Here is an 11032-nt window from a genome sequence, read left to right on the forward strand (position 1 = left end):
GACACTTGTCCTGGCCTCCAGGCAAACATGCCCCTGGTGGGTGTGTGCTTCAAAGGGGCAAGTATGTGCATACAAATGTGTACATGTGATGCATTCACGTGTGTGCACATGTGTCCCCAAGTACATAGGCATGCATGGCACAGTCCACAGGCCCTGGGTAAAGGCAGGAGGCTCTGAGCAGGAGACAACAGCTGGTTCTGGAAGGGACTGAAGCGGCTCACTTCCTCTTTGTAATGCTTGGCTTAAGTAGCTCCCATTAAAGCTCTATGATGGCTCAAGTTGTAAATGATTAGTGCCCCCACATTAATGTGGTCCCCGCAGCCTGCATCTCCCCTGGCCCATTTGCCACACAACTATTCATTCTCAGAGCCAACTTAGAGCCTGCTCTGCCCAGCTCTGTGGGGCACAGGTGACGTGTGCCCCAAGAGGCAGGCAGGGCTGCAAAGCTGCAGGCAGCCTCCCACTGACTGTGTCACACATCCTGCATCCTGCATCCCTCTGCCTCCACTTTTCCCTGGCTGATGGCTCAGTCCTTCCCGGGGTTCTAAGGTGCTCCATTCTCCCAGGAGTACGTGATGAGGGCAGGTTTAAGAAGCCACTTGGAGCCTCAGGACTGAAGCCCTACCAGCTCCCCTCCCTGGCCCCTGAGGTCTGGGATGCTAAGTTGCTGCCCACATGCCCTGCTGGCCCCAGAAAGGAGTCATGGCCACGGTGGGGGGCGGGGGTGGCTGAGAATCCTGAGCTGGATCACCGAAGGCTCCCATGTTGGCACTCAGTCCTGAGAGGGTGGGAGGCAGAGACGGAGGAACACTGCACTGCTGGCTTTGAGAAGGAAAGGGGCCACGAGCCAAAGGATTCAGACGTGAGCATGGTGGGCCAGGACTGCCTGGTGTGACCAAGAGGGGCTGCCCACCACACGTGAGGTTTAGGCTTTGGCCTGCACTGGCTTTCACATGAAGGCCAAGCGTGTATCTATATCACAACAATGGGGCGGCATCCATGTCGGCGTGTGGGCCTCCACTGGCACGCCTGGTGCTGTGGCATTTCTGCCCTCTGGCTGGGTCAGCCTTCCCTTATAAGGGGCACAGTGACATCTACAACAGATGCTGCACAGTGTTCCCCTCAGCAAGGCTGACAACGTATTAAGGGAAAGTTCTAGTGGGCTGCCCATCGAGGCCCAAGGCCATCTGTGTGACTAGACAGTCCTCTGGGCCCATTCCAGTCCTCGCTACGCCTCACCTCTCCACAGCCTTGAGCTGATCCCCCTGACCAGCAGGCCTGGCCCTTTGCAAGACCGGCTCTTCAGGTAACGGATGACAAACCCACTCAGCTGTCTGGTGGGGTGCACCTTGTCTAGTAGGCAGGAGGGGTCTGGGGTTCATCCCCAGTACGGGCAGGAAGCTGGGGGTGCACCCCTGTCACTCCAGTGCTCAGGAGGCCGAGGCAGGAGGGTGGTGAGCTCCAGGACATCCTGGGCTACGTACTGAGATGCCACATCAAAATCTAACATGGACTGTGGGTGACCAGGGCCAGTGACAGGCTTGCTGCCTCCCATATCCTGCCCTCCCATCATCTGAGGACATGGATAGCACCCCCACCTTGGACATACATAGAGAACAGAGAGCTGTACTCCCCACTGTCCCTTGATGAGCTGGGCCAGGGCATACTACACAGGCCGAGGGGAGCCTTGTGGAGCTGCAGCATCCAGGTCCTGCTGCCCCCCTCCCCCCGCCATCAGCTGGGGCAAGCAAGGGGCTTCTGTGCATGTGACACCCACAACCTGAGGTTCTGCCATCACCCCAGGAAATGAGTCCTGAGAGGAAGACAGGGCCCAGGCAGCCCGTGTGCAAGGTGGCAGCAGTGTGCCAGACCCTGAGCTTGGAGCTGAGGGACTAGACAGGCGCTGGCAGCCAGCCGCCTTGGGGGAGAAAGAGGTGATAGATATAGCAGGATCATGGGACAGCCACCTACCTGCCTCATCTCAGGTCCCATCCCACCACAAGTGTAGACACCTACCAATGGCCAGCCGCTCCAAGCGCTTGCCGTGCTCAGGTGGGATGGCGTACCTACAAGAAAAGGGAGGCACATCAGAGTCAAGGTCCTGTGGCCAGTGGGCAGCAACAAGGCTGCCCCACTGTCCTATGGAGGCGGGGGCACTGGGGATACCACATGCAAATGTTCTGCTGGGTGACACTCTGGTAATAGAAGGCCTGGGTGGGACCTGGGTTGGGGATAAGGCCCTGACAGGACAGGGTGGTCCTGGCCTGGTTGCTCCCAGCACAGGGTGTCCTAGTGGGGTGCATCTCAGCACCCCGCTGACCACATTCTGTGACCAGTCAGGCAGCGAGAGGAAGACACAAGGACTGAGACAACAGGTGTACGCTACAGCCGCCGAGCCTGGAGCATCTGAGAAAACGAGCAATTTCCCAGAGATAAAAGGGGGTTTGAGACTCGCCAGCACCCCATCATCCCATCTAAGGAAGACATGATTGTTTCCAGGCACCCCTCAGGTCCCTGTTATTCCAGAATTCTCCATCATCTGGACAAAGCTGTGGTCCGGGCCTTTAATCACAGGTGCAGGCTCAGAGTCCTGCAACCCCCAAAGGTAGGAGTGGGGTATGCCAACCTTCGGGGAAGCCACAGAGGCCTGGAACGGATTAGCCTGGAAGAATCAATTTTGCTCCGGCGCCTGGTCACAACGCACCCTGCCATTAATTAGTGCCTGTGATTGGGAGTTATGAAGGTTAGACTAATTAAAATCTGGTAGAGGCTTAATACACACACTGAGAGGAGGATGCTGTTATGGGGATGGAGGCATAGCCTGAAGGTGGCAGGCCAGGGATGACCCTGAGGAGATGAGGCTATAGATGGACAGTCAGCGGGGCGCTGGAAACTTCTCTGGCCACAGACTGTGCCACCCACTAGCCAGTCAACACACCTGGCTGAAGACATCCCAAGGGTATTTAGGCTGGTTGATGGAGAAGCTTCTGGAAGCCAGGCTGTGTGCAGGGTCCAAGAGGACCTGCCAGGGATTGTGGACACCTCTGGGATAGGCACCTTCCACATGGTGCCTCAGATTCTGAGCCCACTCCTCCTAGGGACCCTGGGGTCACAGTGATCAGGAGCATCAGGAGGTGGAACCCTCTGGAACCTTCCCCACAGAACCCCTTGCCCCATGCGCACCTGCCCTGTGCCTGCCCCTCCACCTGCTCTCTCATTTTGTATAAAACACTTCTGGAAGATTCTTAGCTACCAGCAACCCCATTCTGAAACTCCAGTGGGCTCTGAAGACATGGTCTCCCTGGCAACTGGGCCAGGTGACATTGTGCAGACCCAGGAGGAATGGGTAGAAGCAAGCTTGGAAACTGATGGGGAGGTTCACTGAGGGGACCCTCCCCACCAAGAGACACAGCCAGGCACAGTGAAATAGAGTAGAGGCTTCTGGGAGAAAGTACACATGCGGCTCTAGATAAGTCGCCTGCTGTATCTGCTCTTCAGCATGATGGTGGCTTACCAGGCTATGGGAAACAAGCATGGGAAGGGCAAGGATCACTTGCATAGAAGGTTCTGGAAGGGAGCAATGGTTGGGGCCTCCAGAAGGACAGGATGGATGATCTGGCTCCCTCCTTCAGAGGCAAGTCTTGCCACCCCAAAAAGCCAAGGCTCTTTGGGGCAAAAGCAGCTACCAGACCTTGCTGAGCAGGCCAGAGACTAAGAGTGGCAGAGCTGTTTTGGGGACGCCTGTGCATGGCTCCAACAGTCCTATGTGGGTCTCAGGTAAGGGGGATCATGGTGCATGGATCCCCTATCACTAGTGGCTTGGTCCTGGTGCAAGGGAATGGAGAGGCTGTGCCAGGCCACCAAGTCCCATCACCATGTCCCCCACACCAGACACACGGCCTTCCTTCCACCCGCCACCAAGCCACTATTAATAGTGCAATTTTCTCGGTGTTTTGTTTATTCCCTGGAAGGGTTTGATGGATGTGAATAATTACCAGACTATAAAAGCCAACAAATGTGCTTTTTTTCTATCGCTCTAAATCATCAAACAAATAAAGTGTGAAACAGCATTTTTGAATATAATTTTCCCCTCTAATGGCTTAGAATTATCATCAAGAACAATGAAAATAAATAAGCAAAGGCCTGCGAGTTAAAAATTAAATGAGGGTGTCTGGAGGACGATGCAGGCCTGCAATGATGACAGCCAGCCCCAAGGCCTGTGTGTCCCAGTTGCCCCACCTGCCTCCTTCTGGCCCCTTTAGTAAGGCCCCGAGCCCCATCTATCCCAGTCCCTATGGGGTCATTGTGACAAGCAGTACCTCCAACAACTTTCCCACAATGATGGTGGCCTTGATCCACCAATTTGGCCCAAGGCCAACAGCACTCAGGCTGAGGGCAGTGTCAAGTGCCAGGAGAGGCCTCTAAATGTCAGCTGCCTGTGGGCCGCAGGGCAAGGTCTTAATTTCACAGTGTCTGCACACAGGCCAGGCCGGAGGATGCTCACTGCTTAACTGCCATCAATGCAGACCTAGGAAGAAAAGACAGGGCCCAGGGACAGGAGGATGGAGCCCGGGAAGGACCGGGCCTAGGGGGGAGGAACAAAGCATACTCATCCTGCCACAGAGGTGCCACAAGTTCCCACGGGTGCCCCTGGAAGAACACATGGCAGGTCCCAGGCCCCGAGTATCAAACCAGCATGGCAACACCAGATATAAGCCGCGTGCTGGCTCTGGGCTCCACACAGCACAGTAGAAAAGCTCCCCCCAACATAGGTCATTCCTCCCAAGCCCCAGGCTGCCCACTGCAGCCCAACCCTCTTAAGGGCAGTCTCCTGGGAGTTTTCCAAGGAGTCCTCCCCACCCCTCAGTTTCCCTGGAAGTCCTCCCACCCTTCCCACTAAAGAGATGGTGCCACTTGCCCAGAGGCTGGGAAAGGGAAAGCTTGCTGTCTGGGGTAGGGGCAGGAAGCCAGAGGAGATCACGCTGCTGCGCAGACACATCCCTGTGCATCTGCACTAGTGTAGTGTCCTCACCAACAGGACATGGAGAAGATGGTGGTAGACACATCCTTAAGACCCTGTGGCCTCAGTCAGGCCAATGGCAGGAAGAGGAAAGGGCAACTCTGTGTGGTTCTGGACACAGCCTGGTGGACTTGGAAGGTGCACACAGAGGACATTGTGGCCTGTGCAGGGTGGAGGTCAGTGTCACTGTGACACAAAGGGGAGGGGCCACCAGCTGCCATTCCAGGACTACAGATCTCAGAATCAAAACAAAACCTGAACAAGGTTCAGCAGGGCCCACACCTTTAGTCCCAGCACTCAGGGGACAGAGGCAGGAAGATCTTTCTGAGACCAAGGCCAGCCTGGTCTATAGGGAGATTCTGACTCAAAAAAACAAAAACAAAAACACCCCACAAATCCCCTGAGCACAGGACTTGAAGGTGACCTTGAACTCTGGGGGTGTAGGTCTGAGGCTGAGCCACATGGGTGCCCAGACACACTAGGAGTGGGTCTGTCACCCATCCCCAGCCTGCTCAGCAGAGGGGGCCACAGCAGACCTGACGCACCCAGGAAACACACATGGGTCCACCAGTAGTGGCACATGGTGGGACAGCTTCTGTGTATCCTGATTTGGCTACTGCTGCAATGAGGGACTATCCTGGGCTGCAAGTGGTCTCAGTCAAGAGCCACCTGACCTGGCTGCTGCCCGAGTAAGGCCCTTCCATAGCTAGGGAGAGGGTGTCGGGGTCAGGGCAGCTGCTCACAGCACAGAGGCTATCAAGTCCGCTTGATCGCTAATGGATCTTTCGGAGGTGTGAAGCGGTAGAGCTTGGGATCACGTACCTTCAGTGCTCACTGCTTCCAGCTGGCCTGGAACTCACTATGTAGACCAGGCTGGCCTTGAACTCACATCCACCTGCTTCTGCCTCCTGAGTGCTGAGATTAAAGACATGCACCATCACGCCTGGCCAATAAGGACATTTTTACTTAAACGCACATGGATCTGGAAGTGGCACAGCCATCCATGGGGAAGCCAGTAGTATGGGAGAGGATGGTCTGGGTGGCCACGAAGGGGCAAGCACCCACGGCCACCATGTCTCCCTGGGGACCTGAGGTGAGTGTGAGAACCCCAGGTGTCATGGGTTCCCACCTCAGTAAAGGCAGAGGCTACACAGGATGACAGGGACCTACCACGAGATGCCTCCAGAGGAGCTGGGGGCTTGTTTACAGGGGACAGTGTAAGCAGAAGCCTGCTGATGAGCATTAGGTCAGGGCAGGCCAAGGGCCTCATACTGCACGTGAGGTAGGGACACAGCATGTTGGCACTCAGGGCTATGGACATGCAGCAGCTTCTGAATCCACTGTCCTGGCTGTGTGTCAACAAACCAGGAGCCTACACTCCACCATCAGCAAGAATCCGCCCCACACGGCCACCTGAGGCAAATACAACAGCCGCTCTCAGCACTGGGGACCCACCTCAAGTCTCTGCTCAAAGGACTGAAAGACTGGGCCGGGTCCTCTGAGAGCTCAGGAGAAGCAGGAGGGGGAAGGGAGAGGAGGGAAGAGAGAGACTTCCCTTGTAGGGAAGAGCCTTGGGTAGGGACAGGAGGCTGTATGGGAAGCTCCTGGTTCTAGGGATCCTCACACTATGGCTGGCGTGGGAGACAGCATAGATACCAGGTCTCAGGGCACACCTGTGCAGACACAGGCTGGGGATGGTTAGTATAGCCTCTCCTTGAGGCACACTGTCCCTGGTACGCTGCTTTGCTCTTAGCTGTGGGACCTTGTGGGTCACCGTGCACACCTCAGATGACAAGCACCAGCCTCCTGTGGGCTGTGGCTCCACTGAGGATGCTGCATCAACACAAGGGTTAAGCCCATGGCTGGCGCTGGTAATCAGGGCAGAAAGAGGCGGCCAAGGCCCGGCTCCACAGGGGCGCGCAGCAGCCCATTAGCCAGTCGCTGTCAATGTGTGTGCAATTGCATCAGAGCCCAGGGCTCCAGCCCCTGCTGGGTGGCGGCAGGGGACACACTACACAGGCGCCCTTTTGAGCAAGAACAAGGCTTTTGGCAACAGGGCAGGGTACTGACTGAGCTGATCATCATGGAAACCAAGGGACAGCCTCCCACTGGGTGACTCCTATCCCCAAGCAGGTGGGTGTCCTGGCTGCCCACCCCAACTCAGCAGGAGCCCAGGTGGGGGATGGGGATGCAGCAGGATTAGGCACATAGGCTCACCAGGCAGCCTGGGTCCCCAGTGTAGTTCTCCACCTGCCACCAAAATTGCCAGCCCTGACTGATGCCTGACCATCCTGTGCTCCACCCAATAACAGGAACTCAGGGTCAATGGCAGGGACCAAAGTTCTGCCAGGCGCAGCCAGTGTCCTGCAAACATAGGAGCAGGGCCTATGCCTCCCCAGCCCAGTTCAGCCAAGTGAGGCCACAGGGCAGGTTCCTTGTCAGAGCCTCCCATGGGGCATAGTGCGATGGCCACCAGCAGACCAGAACAGAACCACGCAGCAATGAATTCATGGCAGGAAGCTGTCAGTCACTGCCACACCCAGCACAGCCAGAGGTGAAGGATGGGCTGTCTATACAGAAGTCAGAAGTAGCCCACACCATCTACACAGCCCAGGGACAGACACAGGGGAAGAAGGAATTGTGTTCAACTTCATGGGATGATGCAGGTCTATAGCAGAGGGCTCTAATATACCGCAGCACACACGCATATGGACACACATACATACATACATGTATATGTATAATGCACACATACACACAAGGATGCACATATACACACACATGCACATGTACACATGCATATGTGGATGAGTGTACACAGGCACACACACATACAAGTACTAAGACATCCTGGTGCACTGTTCCATGGGAAGGGGAGAGGGAGCCATGGCAGGTCTGCAGCCCTGGCATCTTCTAGGCCCCTGAGAGGGCTCTGTGGACACTGAGTCCAAGCAGACCTGGAGAAAGGGTGACCCTCTGAGGGGTGGGGGCCTCATGGGGGATGGGCCCTTCTACAGTAAGGACTGAGGGCAGGGCCAGGTTGCAAGGCTGACAGCAGCCACCAGGTGGGGAGAGCAGACAGCAGGGGATCCAGGTGCTGGGATGCCAGGGCCGGAAGGGACAGTGCTGTGGCTGGCTGGAGAGCCTGGACAGCCCTGTCGGGTGACTCACCAAGCTCTGCTTCTGAGCTGCAGCCTTGGGCAAGCACTGCATCTGTGGCTCTCCTGAGGACAGGGATGGAGAGGGACGGGGGCCCCAATGGGGGCACTGACAGGAGGGAAGGAGGGAGGGAGGGCAGAAGAGTGTAGTGCGGCAGATGTGCCAGATTGTGCCCAGCTGTCAGCCTGGCACTGGCCCCCTCGGCTCAGTCTGCACTTTGTTTCCCTGGTAATTAAAACACTTCCCTCCACAAGGTTCCTTCCTCACCAGAGCACAGTGCAGGAAAAGTAAAGAAAGGGGACAGTGCTCAACAGATGACGGGTGACCTCAGCCAGGGGGGCAAGGTCAACACCAGCAGTGGCAGTGGCAGTGACAGCAGGTGACCGACCACAAGAGACCAGCACAGCAAATGCCATCAGCTGGAAGTCGGGGCTCCTGGCTGATAAGAGCCAGAACACCTGAGCACTGGACGGCACAGGAGCAGCCAGGCCTGAGACATGGGGACCTGCATGAGGCCTGGTCCATATCACCTGGGAGCCAGGATGGACAGGGCCTGTCAATGGCAGGGTCACTCGCAGGGACTCTTCAGTGTCTGACCTCATCACAGACCCAGACAAAGGAGGAGAACAGGGACAGGGAGAGGGACAGAGACAGGGAGACAGGAACAGGGACAGAGACAGGGAGACAGGGACGGGGAGAGAGACAGAGACAAGGACAGGGACAGAGACAGGAACAGGGACAGAGACAGGGAGAGGGACAGAGACAGAGACAGGGACAGGGACAGAGATAGGGACAGGGACAGAGACAGAGACAGGGAGACAGGGACAGAGACAGAGACAGGGACAGGGACAGAGACAGGGACAGAGAGAGGGACAGGGACAGAGACAGGGACAGGGACAGAGACAGGGACAGGGACAGAGACAGGGAGACAGGGACAGAGACAGGGACAGGGACAGGGAGAGAGACAGGGAGAGGGACAGGGACAGGGAGAGAGACAGGGATAGGGACAGAGGCAGGGACAGGGACAGGGACAGAGACAGAGACAGGGAGAGAGGCAGGGACAGGGACAGGGAGACAGGGATAGGGACAGGGACAGGGAAACAGGGAGACAGGGACAGGGAAACAGGGAGACAGGGACAGGGACAGAGACAGGGATAGGGACAGGGACAGAGACAGGGATAGGGACAGAGGCAGGGACAGGGACAGAGATGAGGGGGCAATCAAAAGTAGGCAGAATAGAAGCCAAAGTGACTAGACCACGGCCACCCCATCCTGAGATGTCCCAGCCCCCGGGGCCCAGCTCAATTGACCTCCTCAAGTCACCTTGTGCCCCTACTCCCTTGGCACCTGCCACAGGGCACTGGTCCCCCTTTGGTGTGGAACACATGGGACAGAACACAGGGTTGCTGAGCCACTGAAATGGGCCTACAGCCTGCAGGTGGACCCTGAGTGGGGCCATGAAAAGGTGGGACAGGTCAGGCAGGCAGCCGGGGTGAGATCCTGGGTTGTGGGGACACAGGTGTGAGCGGGGGATCGGCTGCAGTCAGGACGGGCCACTGCGGCTGTGTGGTGGGGACGGCTCATCACACTAACGGGCACAGGCTGTGCTTAGAAATGCACCCTGCTGCGTGCACCAGATTCCCTGAAATTACCCTTCCTCATCAGAGCACCACAGTGGCTAATGACACAGGCCCTGTCTTGCTGTGCCACAGGCCCAGTGTCCCAGTTTGAGACTCAGGCGTGTCTCCAGCCTCAATTCTCTGTGCCTGAGGGAGCTGTGGCTTGAGATTGATTGCCCAGCCTTGACAGGCAGAAGCCAGGTTGATTGCATCAGCTGTGACACACCAGCTGTAACCAGTGCAATGGCTCAATAAGGAGGCCAGAGGGGTGTCAGGCCAGTGATAACACAGCTGTCCCCTGTAAGCTTCCTGTGCCCACATCAAGTGCTGGACTGGCCAGTGTCCCAAGCCTGCAATGCAGGGCCTCAAGGCCAGCTGGAGGGAAACCTGACTTGGTTCTAGATGCCACACCACTGGGGTCTCCTCTCTCCACAGTCCTGGGGGCAGACACACCATTCACCTGTGATGTGAGATGGGCCAGGTCATGGGGCACACACTGGTCACCCTCCTGTGCCCATCCTTCTGAGAGTGGCAGGGCCTATACTGGGGACAGAGGCCAAAGCCACCATCCAGGTGCAAATGAAGTTGACAAAGCCCCTTCACAGCCCTTCACTGCTGTGCTCCAAGCACCTGGAAAGAAAGCCAAAGCTTGGTGCCAGGTTGCACCAGCCAAGGACAGACATCACCACAGGAAAGGCCCCTGTGCAGACACCTTCCCCTCACCAGTTCCCAAGACACACATGGCAGCTAACAATTGTCTATAACTCCAGTTCCAGAATATTCAATGCCCTCTTCTGGCCTCTTTGAGCATTGTACAACATGGGTGCACTTACACACATGAAGGCAAAGCATTCATACACAATAAAATAAGAAATAAAAATTTGGTGCTGGAGAGATGGCTCGGAGGTTAAGAGCATTGGTTGCTCTTGCAGAGGATCTGAGTTCGAGTCCCAACACCCACAGAGCAGCTTACAACTGTACATAACTCAAGTTCCTGGGGATCCAATGCCCTCTTTTGACCTCCGAGGGCAATACATGACACGGATCCATTTATACACATGCAGGCAATACACTCATACACCCAAAATAGAAAACAATACCCAGCACTCGAGAGGCAGGGGCAGGTGGATCTCTGTGAGTTCCAGTCCAGCCTGGTCTACATAGTGAGTTCCAGGCCAGCTGGAGCTACTGGAAGACCCTGTCTCAAAAAGACCAAAAAATAAATAAATAAAAT

General features: G+C 56.4%; 1 protein-coding gene across 5 annotated transcripts in view; it reads right to left on the bottom strand.

The window, feature by feature from the left end:
* The window catches only part of Kdm4b (lysine demethylase 4B), an 89419-nt gene that overhangs the window by 34891 nt on the left and 43496 nt on the right, over positions 1 to 11032 (bottom strand). For all 5 annotated transcript variants that reach the window (XM_029565321.1, XM_029565320.1, XM_008836965.2 and 2 more), the window contains one exon: positions 2017 to 2066. In XM_029565321.1, the coding sequence (XP_029421181.1) occupies positions 2017 to 2066 (50 nt within the window). The remainder of the gene's footprint in view (positions 1 to 2016; positions 2067 to 11032) is intronic.

The sequence above is a fragment of the Nannospalax galili genome, unplaced genomic scaffold (genome assembly GCF_000622305.1).
Source record: "Nannospalax galili isolate Female #2095 unplaced genomic scaffold, S.galili_v1.0 scaffold77, whole genome shotgun sequence".
In the NCBI taxonomy this organism is placed as follows: domain Eukaryota; kingdom Metazoa; phylum Chordata; class Mammalia; order Rodentia; family Spalacidae; genus Nannospalax; species Nannospalax galili.